The sequence below is a fragment of the Odocoileus virginianus genome, chromosome 7 (genome assembly GCF_023699985.2).
Source record: "Odocoileus virginianus isolate 20LAN1187 ecotype Illinois chromosome 7, Ovbor_1.2, whole genome shotgun sequence".
NCBI classification, from domain to species: domain Eukaryota; kingdom Metazoa; phylum Chordata; class Mammalia; order Artiodactyla; family Cervidae; genus Odocoileus; species Odocoileus virginianus.
The window spans coordinates 48,959,794-48,975,110 of NC_069680.1; the positions used below are offsets into that span (position 1 = coordinate 48,959,794).

General features: G+C 36.9%; 1 protein-coding gene and 1 long non-coding RNA gene across 4 annotated transcripts in view; one reads left to right on the top strand and one right to left on the bottom strand.

Moving 5' to 3' along the window:
• LOC110134594 (uncharacterized) overlaps positions 1-4,508 on the bottom strand; it is a 484,741-nt gene extending 480,233 nt beyond the window's left edge. For both annotated transcript variants that reach the window (XR_011488755.1, XR_011488756.1), the window contains exon 1: positions 4,424-4,508. This is a non-coding gene — a long non-coding RNA (uncharacterized lncRNA). The remainder of the gene's footprint in view (positions 1-4,423) is intronic.
• A 185-nt stretch (positions 4,509-4,693) lies between these two features.
• Positions 4,694-15,317, top strand: part of PHYHIPL (phytanoyl-CoA 2-hydroxylase interacting protein like) — a 112,056-nt gene continuing 101,432 nt past the window's right edge. The window contains exon 1 of one of the 2 annotated variants that reach the window (XM_070470684.1): positions 4,694-5,115. In XM_070470684.1, the coding sequence (XP_070326785.1) occupies positions 5,010-5,115 (106 nt within the window). In that variant the 5' untranslated portion in view covers positions 4,694-5,009. Of the gene's footprint in view, positions 5,116-10,958; positions 11,051-15,317 lie in introns of those variants that run through there. The other variant, XM_070470685.1, reaches the window with a different exon arrangement.

Here is a 15,317-nt window from a genome sequence, read left to right on the forward strand (position 1 = left end):
TACAAAAAAGATCTTCATGACCCAGATAATCACAATGGTGTGATCACTCACCTAGAGCCAGACATCCTAGAATGTGAAGTCAGGTGGGCCTTAGAAAGCATCACTATGAACAAAGCTAGTGGAGTTGATGGAATTCCAGTTGAGCTATTTCAAATCCTGAAAGATGATGCTGTGAAAGTGCTGCACTCAATATGCCAGCAAATTGGAAAACTCAGCAGTGGCCACAGGACTGGAAAAGGTCAGTTTTCATTCCAGTCCCAGAGAAAGGCAATGCCACAGAATGCTCAAACTACCGCACAAATGCACTTATTTCACACGCTAGTAAAGTAATGCTCAAAACTCTCCAAGCCGGGCTTCAGCAATACGTGAACCATGAACTTCCAGATGTTCAAGCTGGTTTTAGAAAAGGCAGAGGAACAAGAGATCAAATTGTCAATATCTGCTGGATCATTGAAAAAGCAAGAGAGTTCCAGAAAAATATCTATTTCTGCTTTACTGACTATGCTAAAGCCTTTGACTGTGCAGATCATAATAAACTGTAGAAAATTCTGAAAGAGATGGGAATACCAGACCATCTGACCTGTCTCTTGAGAAACCTGTATGCAAGTCAGGAAGCAACAGTTAGAACTGGACATGGAACAACAGACTGGTTCCAAATAGAAAAAGGAGTACATCAAGGCTGTGTATTGTCACTCTGCTTATTTAACTTATATGCAGAGTACATCATGAGAAACTCTGGGCTGGAAGAAGCACAAGCTGGATCAAGGTTGCTGGGAGAAATATCAATCACCTCAGATATGCCGATGACACCACCCTTATGGCAGAAAGTGAAGAAGAACTAAAAAGCCTCTTGATGAAAGTGAAAGAGGAGAGTGAAAAAGTTGACTTAAAACTCAACATTCAGAAAACAAAGATCATGGCATCTGGTCCCATCACTTCATGGGAAATTGATGGGGAAACAGTGGAAGCAGTGTCAGACTTTATTTTTCTGGGCTCCAAAATCACTGCAGATGGTGACTGCCGCCATGAAATTAAAAGACGCTTACTCCTTAGAAGGAAAGTTATGACCTACCTAGACAGCATATTAAAAAGCAAAGACATTACTTTGTCAATAAGGGTCTGTCTAGTCAAGGCTATGGTTTTCCCAGTGGTCATGTATGGATGTGAGAGTTGGACTGTGAAGAAAACTGAGTGCCGAAAAATTGATGCTTTTGAACTGTGGTTTTGGAGAAGACTCTTGAGAGCCCCTTGGACTGCAAGGAGATCAGTCCTGGGTGTTTATTGGAAGGACTAATGTTGAAGCTGAAACTCCAATACTTTGGCCACCTGATGCGAAGAACTTACTCATTTGAAAAGAACCTGATGCTGGGAAAGATTGAGGGCAGGAGGAGAAAGGGACAACAGAAGGTGAGATGGTTGGATGGCATACTGACTCGATGGACATGGGTTTGGGTGGACTCCAGGAGTTGGTGATGGACAGGGAGGCCTGGTGTGCTGCAGTTCATGGGGATGCAAAGAGTCAGACACGACTGAGCAACTGAACTGAACTGAACTCATCAAATTGTACTGAAGTATCTTCTCAATGCACACATATAATATGTGCTCAAATCTTACAACTTCAAGGGGGAAATAAGAAATGTTCATGAAGAATACGTTTTATGTTATTGTAAGCTCAGGATATATAAGCAGATGGATAAAACTGTCAGAAATTAATGTGTTCCTGGGCTGCATTAAAGATGTCTGGCATATAAAGCAAACACAGTAATAGACTACTGGGTATTTCTTTATGTATATTTGTAATATAATTTATAATATTTATATTAAATATATAATATTTCCACATTTAGTATGTTCACCTATGAACTCTTACAAAAGTTAGAGTTATCCAGAGAAGTGTGTTCAGGAACTCAAAACAACATGGTATCAGAAATGTTTTAAAGAACTAGGAGCATTTATCTAAAGAACTGAATATATATGGGCAGAAGGAAGAAGGATTATCATTATTGTGTATGACCAACAGAGGGGAAAATTAAGGCCTTTGTATTGACCTCACAGTAGGCGTGTTTGGGCTCAGATAGTGTAAGACTTTAGGTTATTTCATTAGGATTTTAATTTACCATTTCTTAAAAGGTAAACAACTTCTTGTCAAGGGCTTCAACACGGAAGAAGGGATTGAAATGGGATATATTTAAGATCACTTTCAAATTTGAGCCTGATTCTTCATGTTTAATAATAACTTACAAATCATAGTGTGATTTTGCCTGTAAATTATAAACAAAGCCCTGTGTAAATAAAACAGGGATTTCTGGCAGTGGGAATAATCTATATGTACCACTTGAGTCAGAGCTTGAATTACTGGTAGGATTTTGACTGTAATAATGGGCACCTCAAGCTAACAATTAAATGATGTTAAGTATATGGGGACTGGAATTACTCACACTGAAACTTCAGTATGAGAAGAAAAATGGAAAAGTTTCATTTTCTTATGTAATAATCTAAATCTTCAGCAGAAGGTCCTTTGGATAGAATGGTCTTATGCCCAGAAAGTCACCATTAATATTTCTCAAAACATTACCCCCTTTCCCAATACACAAACATTCTGCCCAACAATCTGTTCATGGTAACTTCCTTTTCAAAGTCTTTCGACCATTTTCCATTCCCTTAAAATAAAACCCTTTTAGAGGCTTTCCTAACTAATCAGGCTACAGTGGGCCCTGTGTGTGCTTCCACAAGCTCCCATACTTGCTGTTTCATAATACTCATCATTTTACCTTTTAAATGTATATCTTTCCTCTTAAGATTTGAACTCATAGTTTGCAACATCTTATGTACTGTGTACTTACGTATCCTTGGACATGGCAGATGATTCCTAAATATATGAGTCACATGTGTATATGTGTGTGTGCCTGCTCAGTCGTTCCCAGCTCTTTGTGATCCCATGGACTGTAGCCTGCCAGGCTTCTCTGTCCATGGGATTTTCCAGGAAAGAATAATGGAGTGGGTTGCCATTTCCTACTCCAGAGGATCTTCCCGACCCAGAGATAGAACTGCCTCTCTTGCTTCTCCTGCCTTGGCAGGTGGATTCTTTACCATTAGCACCACCTTAGAATACTTTTAATTATATGTATGAATTATATTTATCATCTGTAAACCAATAAATTGGTAATCTAGCTTACACAGTTCCTTTTAAGATTTGTGAACTTAAGGCTCCTCTGAAATTTTACACTACCCTGTAGCTGGGCTGACAATATCAATTTCTAGTCCTCCAGAGCCAGACCTTGGAACACAGGAAATTCACCAATAAGCACCATCTTGTCATATTTCTTGACATGTAATAATTTATTCTCTCCTTGAGGACCCTCCTACCTTGACACAAAAGCTCTCAAACTATATGAAGGAGATCCATTTTCATTAATATCTAGGTTCGTAATGAGGACATTTCAGTTTATGATACCCAATTATCTTCCACAAATTTTTAACAACTTGCAGTTGTGCCAAATTTTCTCATCAGCTTATTTTACCTTAAGCTGGTTCATCTGTTTTATGAGGCTTCAATTAACTAGATTTAGTCATGTCATGGCTAAATGAATGTGACTAGAACGGAGAGCATACAGGACTCTTTGTGTAAACTGTTACTCTACTGGTTAACATTTAGGTTTGAAATTGGAAAAAACATGAAGAGACTTTAAGAATACATACTCAAAAGGGGAGTGGGCACTCTTTTTGATACCGAGATAGCAGCAAAACCAAAAACTATTCCAAAGAAGCATATGGCAACAGAGATCAATCAGCAGTGACCTACACCTTTTCTTTTAAAAAATTATTTGCACCTTCACTGACTTATTGCTAAACCTTAAGTGACGTTAAAAACAATAAGCACACATGTTTAGGGTGACTTAAGAAAAGACATTTTCTTCCATATCCTTGAGGGCAGGTACTGTCCTTTCACCCTTCACTGGCGCCCAGAACAAAGCCTGGCACAGAGTTAGCACTTATTACTTAGTCGGTGGGTGAATAAATGGATGAATGAACGACGCTATTCTGCAAAGCCTGAACAATCAGGGGCTGGTGTCCCTGAAACACGTTTGCTGCCTTTCCAGCAGGCTGGCAAGCATCTCTTCATTCCCTTACATTTCTGGCAGGTCTGAATTCCCCTGTTTGCCAATTTCCTTCAGGATGACCAAAACCCTAAACCGCGCCATTCCTCAGCTGATAACGCTCATTTCTCGCACAGGCGTAGCTGTTTCTGAGGAATGGCAGGCGGAACATGTAGGTTTTGGGAGGCGAGTAGCTGGGGGCCTTGACGCGGCGAAGGTAGCTCCAACGCCCGATATAAAAGGGTCTGGACCCTCATTTCTCCAATCGTTGACAAACAAAACTGCTCACTCTCACCTCCTCGTGCAGACGCCGCCGCAGTGCTAACCTGGTTCCGACTGACACCGTGAGGAGGGAAAAGAACGCCGAGCCGCCCTCACTAGGAGAGACAGGAGGGGGCGAGCGCCTCCCCAACCCCCTGACGCCTGCCGTTCCCTTGCGCTCCACCGTCCGACGCCTCACGCGCGGGGTTGCGGGCGCCAAGGCGCGAGGGCAGCCGGGGGCGCGTGCGCGCGGGAGGACCGGGTGGGAGGTGGGGGCGGGGAAGGGACAGAGGAGAGCCGGCGCGCCAGCAGGTGGGAGCGTCCTCTCGCGCGCGTGCGCTCCCCGTGCCTTCTCCCTCACGTTCCCCGCGCGCCGCGTCTCCTCCCCGCCGGGCGCGCGCCGCCTCCTGCCCTCGCGCCGGGTCTGGCTCGGTCTCTCAGAGCCGCACGCTCCGCGGAGCTCCAGCCACTGCCGTCGCCTCGGCAGCGGCTCTCCAACCCGGTGGCTCAGCAGCGGCCCCTCAGCGCCGCGTCCCAGGCCACCTCCCTCTCCTCCGCCACTCCCCTTTCCTTTCCCGCCCTTCTTTCCCACACAGTCCTCGGTGAGAGCCTGGATACGAAGCAGGCGGACGTGAGAAGGGGGTTGGAAAAATGGAGGTGCCGCGCCTGGATCATGCCCTCAACAGCCCCACCAGCCCCTGTGAGGAGGTGATCAAAAACCTCAGCCTGGAGGCCATTCAGCTGTGCGACCGAGATGGTAAGAGCGGGCGGGACGGTGAGGATTGGCGGAGGTGGGGGTAAAGCCCGCTGCCAGACGCCGCGGCCACTGGGGCTCCCGCCGACCCTGCTTGCCCAGGCAGTAGGATCTTTTGTCGTTCCCCTTGTGCAGTTGAACGCTGGTTGGGGGCTCCCCTTTGCCCACCCACTCTCCCCTCAGACCCCAGAAACAAAAGGACCCCGGGGCTCGCGGGTTGGCTGGGGAAGTCGCCGTGGTTCCCGACCGCGGAGCCCCTCGCCGTCCTCGCCCGCCTTGCTTCCGCCGAGCAGAGCCGGCGAGGGCGCCGTTCCCGCCGGCGTCTCCTGCTCTGGACTAGGTGTTTCGGATCTTTGCCGCAGTCCCGCTTTCCTGGGTTTCCGGGCAAAAGCCCTCAGGATGTTTCCAGCGTTGCCCCCTGCCCCCCCGCACACACTCGTTAGCGGTCTCTGCCCGGAAACTTACTAGTTCCTTTTTGAACCTCCCATCTTCAGACTTACTACATTTTGAAGTCTTTTTATCCTTTCAAAATGGAATTTGAAGTGACAGTTTTTTTTCAGTGAAGGGACGGAAGAGTGTGTTTCAGCACCAAGGACAGCCACAAGCTTCGTGGTTTGAAACTGTGATTCAGAAACTGTCAAAAATGTGTAATGGAAGTGGCCTCATATATCTGCCGTGATTCAGAGTATGTGGCGAGTACTCACCGTTGTGTCTAGATATTATATCGCTTATTCTATTGTTAAAGTTGACAGTCTCCTTAAAAAGGAAATTGATTAAACAGGTCTAAGCCTTAGAGATAAACTAGTACAATGTGCAGTATGGGTAGTTACAGCGCTTCTGTATTATTAGTTGGAGTAGTTGGAAAGTCAGTGCTATTTCAGTAATGTGAAATAAAACTTCATTTGTAAAGAAGTCATCTGATTAGTACTGATTGATGTAATAATTGTAAAAAATTATACAAGTGACAAAGGAAAAATAATTTATGTGTTGTCAAGATGACCCTGAACAGTTTTGCCTTATAAATGAAATTAGTGTTTAACTGTGTATAGAGATGATTTAAAAATGGTTTTTAGTCACGGTTATGTAGATATACTAATATACTTACAATAAGGTGGCAAAATTGATCAGTATATAATCCAAGTAGAGAGCAGAGGTCTTGTTTCCAGTCATTTAAATGGTAATAACTTGGTTAGGCGTTGCTGTATAGTACAGTTTAGCTCAACTGAACACAGAATTTCCATTTATTAATAAATTTAGGACAATCGCTCTTGGATTAATTGCTCTTTGAAGCCAAAGGCACTTTAAATAATTTTGAAAAAGGTGTAGTATAGATAATAAATATTTTTGGAAAAGCTGCTTTTATTTTCTTCATCCCTAAACTGTTTTGGTCACCATAGTAATAAGTGGACATATTTTTGACATTAACAATTCATTGTTTTGGTATTCCATATAGGAAGTTGCACTATTGGACTCTACAGATTATTTATAACATACCACATAGAAAGTCCTATGGGTTTGTTTATACTTTTGTGAAATGACTTTGTAATGTTACCGTTGTAAATATTTTTATTTTCCTATGCTGGTTTGACAGAAAGCAATAATAAAGGTGGATTTTATTTTCATCTGCTTCAATGATTTATCAAAAGCTCTTCACTGTAGTTATTGGAAATAGGCAATTCATGGTTGCTCCTCAAAAGTCAGTAGTTAGTACTTAAAATTGCACTTACCAGATGTTTCAAAGATACTAAGAAAAATAAAGTTTTTTTAAAATGACCTTTACAGAGTTAATAATGTACAAAAATTAATGTTCTGCATTTACCGTGTCTCTTCTCCTGGAGTAGAAATTATTTTATTTTGGTAATGTTTTTTAGTTTCTATGATTCACATTACTAATCCTGTAAAATGAATGAATTATGTAACATTTAATTGGGGATGTACTGGCACAGGGCAGTTTGAAAATTACTACTTATTTGCAGACTTCTAATAGATTCAACACAGATTAATAGAGTTTCATTTTATAAAATAGCTTATGTCTTCAAATACAAAGGGTTAACTCTTTATTAAAAGATGAGTAAAATGTGAAAATAGCTCATGTAAAGATTTTGTTAAATGCCTAACTTTACATTTTGTGAAACTCTATATGTCAATTCCAAAAACGTTAAGTTGGCATCATAGGAATAATTTAGAGCAGGTGATATAGTTACTTTTACAGAACAATTTTAAAATGTTACATTAATTTTTTCAACCAAATCTAGTCATACTTTTATATTGAGAAATTTTCAGCTAGATGAATTTGCTTCCTTCATTCCTTTCACTCCCTCTCCAGTCTCATTGTTTTACTTCTGGAAATATATAACACAAAAATTTGTGGCGGATCTGTTTTGCACTTAAGTACATAATGAGTTATGTTTTCATAATTGTATGATTGTAGAAACAAATGTGTCTTGTTTGCACTTTACTTTTCCTACTTTAATATGAATCTGATGATGGGAAAAATTAGTGCAATATTAATTCCTTAGAAGTGGAATGAAGTAGAATAAGAGAAGATACCATATGATTGTTTAATAAACATTTCCGTTTACCCTCTCCACTTATAGATGCTTTTAATTTTATAATGTTTTGCATATTACATCAACTGAGAGCTATAGCTGCTGGCAAACATAACTGTGTGTCTTACTGTCTTATGCTTCCTTGGCTCTCAGGTTTTTTTTTCCTTATCTGTTTACATTATTAGTAACAATTTACAATGCTTCTTTCCTCAACATCCCTCAAAATGCTTAATAGTTTCTGGAGAATTTGTAATAGAATCCAAGTGGTTATATAATTGGATATTTTAATTAAGCAAGAGGGTTTTTATACACACATTATCTCATGTGTAGTTTTATCCTAGTCATGTATGCTCTGGTTGCTAATACAAGGCCCTACCTAGATTTCACTTACAGTTCAAAATGAGGATTCTGGACAGACTTCTATTAGAAAACCTCTGAAGATGTGCTATAGATCTAGTAGTTTCTATAACCTCTGTTGTAAGAAAAAGAGTGTTTCTGTTCTTCTGCTCTTGTATGTTGATGTGGCCTCATGTGACGTATATGATACACTTTAATGGTGAGTTTTAAAAAAAAATCAAAATAATTTCTTATCTGGAAGCATTAGTAATATGGAAACTTATTTTCAGTTGTTTCTTCTCATGGATACTTCAGACCCTCACTGACCTGTGACATTTCAAAACATCTCTGACCCCACACATAGAATTCTACACTGTTTCTCTTCATCTTTTTTTTTTTTTTCATCATATATATGGAAGTTTTCTTTCCTTGCTGTGGAGGAAAGATTCATCTTTATGTTGCTTTATATGCATCCAAGCTCCCTGCACATATTTTGAAAGGTAAATTCCTTTGAATTTGGACTTTACCTTATTTACTTAAATTATAAATCAGCTGAGACTGTCTTCTTTATTGGCGTGTGAATTAAACAAATTTTAAGTTTGAAAACAAAAGGTAATACAGGAGTGTTTAGTAACATAGTGCTGTATTAGACAATTCTTAATGGTATTTTTTAAAGCAGATGTCTAGGATGAATACTCTTAACTATTACCTTTCATAGTACAAAAATTTAAGGTAGGCATTACTGAGTCTCACTGACATGCGTGTAGCATGGTGGTAATACCATTTTACATTCAGACTTCTCATGAAATGTTGACTCTTGATAGATATATGATCTTAGGCAAATTACTTAACCACTTTTTAGCCTCAAGCTTTCTCACGTAATATGGGTATGAAAATGTTAGTCCTGTGGGATTGCTGAAATAATTAAGTATTATAAAGCAGTTTTTGACACAAAATAGAGAGTATTAGTTATTTTAAATGGAATATTATTCTCCATATACCTTCTTGAGTTGAACTACTGCTTTATAGTTCTTCATTTTTTTGGCCAATGTTTGGTTTAGATCTTTTTTTAAAAATTTCAGTTGTGTTTTTTGTAGTAAATCTTATGTCACTTCAGTTTCATAAGTAGTCAATGGAAGCTAAATTCTGAATTTTAAATGAACAGTAAAATCACAGTTACAGTACTCTAATCTTTGCTTATGTTTTTCTATCACATCAGTTATATCCTTCTTAACCTTAATCCTAAAATCTATTTTCAGCTTCTATTTGAAACCTGCTGTTTGCTGTTTTTCATGTACATTGTGACCTTGATACCTGCTTTGAGTAGGTATTTGCATCAGAGATCTTCTATGTTCTTGATTCAACAATTGTTTTCTTTCTTTCTTTATTATTATTTTTTTTTAGAGTATAGATCTGGACCTCTGGGTTCATTTATTTGACCCAGATATGACTATGGAGATGCTATGAATTTTTATTAGTGTGAAAACAGAACAAAACTAAAAGAAACAAGCAAACAGCTTGAAAACCATCAGATTATGTTAAACAAATTTAATCTTTGGTAGGGGTTCTAATTCATTCCCAGAGAAGACCAGGAAGTTACTACAGTCAAGTCTCATCAAAGCATATGTGGCCGGGCTCCCTCCAGTGGTAGAATGACTGATATGTCATAAGTTGAAACATTCTTGCCTACGTAATTAAGCCAATTAGAAATTCGCTGTATAGAATACTATCTAGAAAACATCCAAGTCACCTTTAAAAGAATTACTGCTGGTATTTCCTTCTCTTTAGGCCTAAGCTTGATTTTTTCATTTAACTTAGGTAGTAGTTTCATGATGACTTTTATATTTTATCCTGGATTTCAGGATAATAATAATAATAGCAGGTACATCAGTTATAGCAGTAAGCATGATCCTTCTAGTTTTTTATTTTTCTTTTCTGTCCTTAGTAAATGTATAATTTGTTTTCCTTGTAGTATTTGCCTCTTTCTTTGGTTTATTTTCCATCTCTTTTAACTTTCTCTGTAATCATTTTATTGTTCATAAATTATTTAAATTGTCTTTACAGCTATAAAGCATTGCCTCATTTTAAGAGTTTAAAATACTTTGTTAATACTAGACAGTAAACTGTCCTATTAATAAGACTATATTCTAACACATACGAGGAGTAAAATTAGTATTTGGGGAGGACTTCTAGCAGAAATTTGATGAAAGAGTTGAAGAGTCTTGACAGGAAAAATAGGCAGCCTCAGCTTGTTCTCTGTATGGGAGGAGAGTGAGTGGCAGTGGTATAAAAGAAATCTAAAAATAATTACCAAAAATTTGTGATTGATTGAATTTTCAAGCAAAATGAAAAGTGACCAGTGGTAACTCTAGGATTTTAGATCTAGGAAATCTGAAGAATCATTAACAAGAATAAAAAAAAATAGGAAAGGGTATTTTGACATCTGATGACAGTATTTTATATCTTAAATTTTAGGCCTCAGTGGACATCTAAATACATCCTGAACACTTTTCCAGGGGTGCTTCCCTCTGAGAAATCATTCTCAGAACAGTTTTTATGTACTGCTTTCTCATTATTGTTTCAGTGTGGACACTCGCAAGAAAATCCATTTACATTCTTCTTAGACACTCCTTTTCCTTCATTCTCACTATTCCTGCTCTTTAAGGCTATTTATCATCCAATGATAATATTTTGAGAATCATTAGTAAACTGCTTGATACCTTGCAGAGGATTATGAAATAGATTTTTGAGTCATCTGCATGAAGATAGTTTTGGAGTCTTAGGAGACTTTTCGCAGGGATGTAGTACAAAGTGAAAAGAACATGTACATTAAGGTATTTGAAGTCTAACATAAGAGACTTCCTTGGAAGCGTATATTAAGCCTTTACCAATTCCTCCTGTGTCCTGGGAAAAGGGTTCTAGAATGAAAAAGAATTGTTCACAGAGCTATGTATTCCACTGGGGAGACTAGAACTTGGCTGAACAAGGAAGATTAGAATTTGACTTCAGTTTTAGCGTGACCTCTGAAGAGCTTTGTGTCTCTCCCCTTGAAGGTAAGGAATGATCACATGCTGAGGAAGGCCAAGTTGAACTTCAAAATGAAATAAATGTGCAATTCAGGCTTGTTAATGCAGACAAGTATGTTTTGAAGTCCCTCATTAGATATGAGTTGAACAAAAAGCATACTTTGAATTGTGGTTAGTTTGTTTATGATATTATGACTGCTTGGACCAAGTTTGTGGTTCATTATAAAGGGGTTGTTCATTATAGAGGGGTTGAGGAAACCAGATCTGAAAGAGACACGTGCACCCCAATGTTCATCGCAGCACTATTTATAATAGCCAGGACATGGAAGCAACCTCGATGCCCATCAGCAGACGAATGGATAAGGAAGCTATGGTACATATACACAATGGAATATTACTCAGCCATTAAAAAGAATTCATTTGAATCAGTTCTAATGAGACGGATGAAACTGGAGCCCATTATACAGAGTGAAGTAAGCCAGAAAGATAAAGACCAATACAGTATACTAACACATATATATGGAATTTAGAAAGATGGTAACGATAACCCTATATGCAAAACAGAAAAAGAGACGCAGATGTATAGAGCAGACTTTTGGACTCTGTGGGAGAAGGCGAGGGTGGGATGTTTCGAGAGAAGCATTGAAACATGTATATTATCTAGGGTGAAACAGATCACCAGCCCAGGCTGGATGCATGAGACAAGTGCTCAGGGCTGGTGCACTGGGAAGACCCAGAGGGATCCAGTGGAGAGGGAGGTGGGAGGGGGGATCAGGATGTGGAACACATGTAACTCCATGGCTGATTCATGTCAGTGTATGACAAAAACCACTACAGTATTGTAAAGTAATTAGCCTCCAACTAATAAAAATAAATGAAAAAAAAATGCATTGAAAACATTAAAAAAAAAAAAGGGGTTGTGGGATTTTTGCATATGAGCTGTTGTTACTTGTAGGGTTTGTGTAAACTGCTGTAAATAGTAGATCTTTTTGTTTTCTATAGCTTATGCGAGTGTTGCTACATAATAATAGTAAGAAAAGCTTGTAATTTCCCTCAATGTATGCTAGTAAAGACAAGGCACAAAATATTTTTCAATATACTTAACGTGACTTTTCTTGAAAAATATTGCCTTACCTTCTCTAAGCCTGAATGTTGGTAAATCTCCCAGTCTTTAAAAATTTTAAAGCCGATGATAAATGCAAAGAAAAATGACAGACTATTTTTGAGCATCAAGTATGTGATATGTTCCTCATGATTGCATTTTAGAGTTATATCTATGATGTAGAACAGGGATCAGCAAGTTACAATCCTTGGGCCAAATCTGAAGACCTGCCAGCTTTTTAAGTAAAATTTTATTGGAATAAAGTCATGCTTATTTATTTATATATTTTCTATGGCCGCCTTCTTGCTAAAACATCAGAGTTGTGTAGCTGTGGCAACAGACCACATACCCCACAAAACTTAAAATACTTATTATCTAGTCCTTTACACAAATGGTTTGCCAACTCTTAATGTAGAGGGCTAAGAAAATAAATTAATTTCTCTTGATAGGAATAAAAATATTGAAAGAGTTTCTGAAAAAAAATCATAATATTTTGGTGTCATAGATTACCATGGCTTTAGATTATGCTGGTCAGGTAGAATTCTGTGAAAAGCTTACTAGGCAATAATAGGAAACAAGCCCTAATTTTAATTTGAAATCTAGGCATCATATAAATAACTTTAGAAAGAAATACTAGTTTTGCATCACAATTTCATTAATAAATGTGTTTTAAAGAATCAAACATGATATGAACTTTGAGAAATACATTTATATTGGTACATATTACAAACATTTATGTATGCATCATATTCTTCCTTTTAAACCAAATTCTTATTGAAAAAGATTCAAGGTCTTCCTCATCTTTCTATTTCCACAATCTCACATACTACTTCTCAGTCTACCTGTATTTTTTTCAGTGTTTAACCTAAGACTGTCTGATATATTATAAAAATAGAAGAAAAATGAATTATTAGAAAAGTGAAATTTAAAAGATCCAAAAAGATTCAACAGACATAAAATTTACTGTCTAATTCCTATACAAGTTTCCAAATGCTTAATCCTAATTCTTATATTTATCTCATCACAAATTGGTAAATAGTTTGCAAACCACACTTTGAGCACAATAGCTAGAGGGCAGTGATATTCTATCCTTATTCAAAGCTTAATTTTTAGGTACTGAACTTAACCAGTTAATATTCTCACTTTGTTTCCTTTTGTTTTTTTTACTTGCCTGGTATTTTTACTGTTTATACATGTATTGCAAGTTTAGGATCTTTGTTAAGAACTGGAAAAAGGATCCAAGAATGTGTAACTTGGATCCTTCATTTAAAGGATTTACTGGCAATTAGGGAGATGATACATTTAAATAGATAAATATGTGATAAGTATATACTAAGAGTATAGAAGAGAAAGTGGTTAATTCTGTCTTGAGTCTCTCAGATGACTTCACAGAGGGAAGCAACATATTTTCCAGGTATTAAAATTTAAAAATTTGAAGAAGCATAATAAGGGCATTTCTGGCAAGATAAGTGCATATATAAAGGCATAAAACCATATATGTCCTAGGAATACATAGCACTTAGTATTGCTAAAAAGGAGGTATTCTTTATAAGAAAATAAAAGCCAGTTAGGGAGAGCTATTAATAGATCATGCCATGATCTATAGTTTGGAATTATCTAGTTTGAAATCTTACTAGTAGACTCCAAACTTTCTAATTTGTAGAGAACCTTTTAAAACAAAACAACCACATTTTAGAGAACTCTTAATAAGTAAAAGTAGCATTTTATTAGTATACTCATATCCTGGAATTTCAAACATACCTTGTACTTCAAATAAAGTCAATTGATTGATGGACGTAGTAAGAAATTAAAATTAGCAGTTTACTTGAAAGTTGTTACTTTATATCAGCCTGAACATCCACTTTATTTCTGAATTTTATTTTTATTACATTGTGTCTAGGAAATTCTGGTTCATACAGATAAGTAGTGGCAAATGATAATGTTGTTAATTCATTTTACCTTATCAGGATACTCTTTAAATAAATTCATTCAGACTTTAGAGAAATAGTAAGATTTTTTTTTTCTCAACTCAAAGTGTAAGTCCTTTTGGAGGAAGGTGATAGAATTGACTCATCTGTCAGTGCATTTTGTCATTGTTCAGTGTGAAAATAATGTATCTTGTAATATTCTGAGATATTCATTGATAGCATTTTTTAAATGCTCACATTTTTGTGCTGATCTGTTAAAAATTTCAGAACAGCTTAATTACTTGAATGATGACTCACTGTAAGGATCAGTTTTATTACTGATACTTTATATGCATCTATAAGCTTGGTAACATTTGTAACTTTTGTCAGATTGAGGTTTTTCAACTTGTTACAGTGCTATATAATGATATTAGTATGCCTATACTTTATATTTAAAATATTTATATAAAGACTTTTTAATGACTAAAGTATTTCTTGTTTCTTTTGAAGTATTTATACTTTGCTTCAGGACATCTATTTAAGTTTGGTATGAAGAAAATGAATTTTGAAATTTTCTATCTGTAACAATACAGTTAACCCAGGGAAAAAAAAGAAAAATCCATCAATTTAAATGATAATCTATGTGTGATTAGGCAAAACTGTTTTGAAGTATCTTAGTATCCAGTCCTTATTAGTGAATGCTTAGTACTTAATAAAAGCTGGGAAAAACATTTATAGGAGCTACCACTTCTGAGATTTTAAAATTTTTATCTACTTCCCTTAATAGAGTTGTCTCAACAATTCTTACAGTTTAGTTGATCATGTGTTAAAAACTGATTTAAACATTAAATTTTTCTTGTTGTTTGTATGTTGGTTTAGCATCCTTGAATTGACCTATTTGTGAAACTTCTACAAAAATAAATGCAGAGATCTGCCACATTCAAATTCTGATTCAGTTAAATTGGAAAGATTTTACATAATTTCAACATTTGAATTAATCAAGCATACGCAATGAAAAATTTTATATTTTCTACATTTTTAGAAATGTACCACTATTTGAGTTTTTTATAACAGTTTACTAATTTAACATATTTGTCATACTGTCATATAGGTTTTAATAAGACTTTTGTCCAGTCATGTATGCTGTTGTTCATAGGTAATATGGTGACTTTGTTATGAGCACATTTTAATTTCTAGATGTATAATAACTTCATATACACTTTTTTTTTCTTCAAAATTGTGGAACTTGTCAAAGACTGTATCATTACAGGTTTCCCCTTGATAT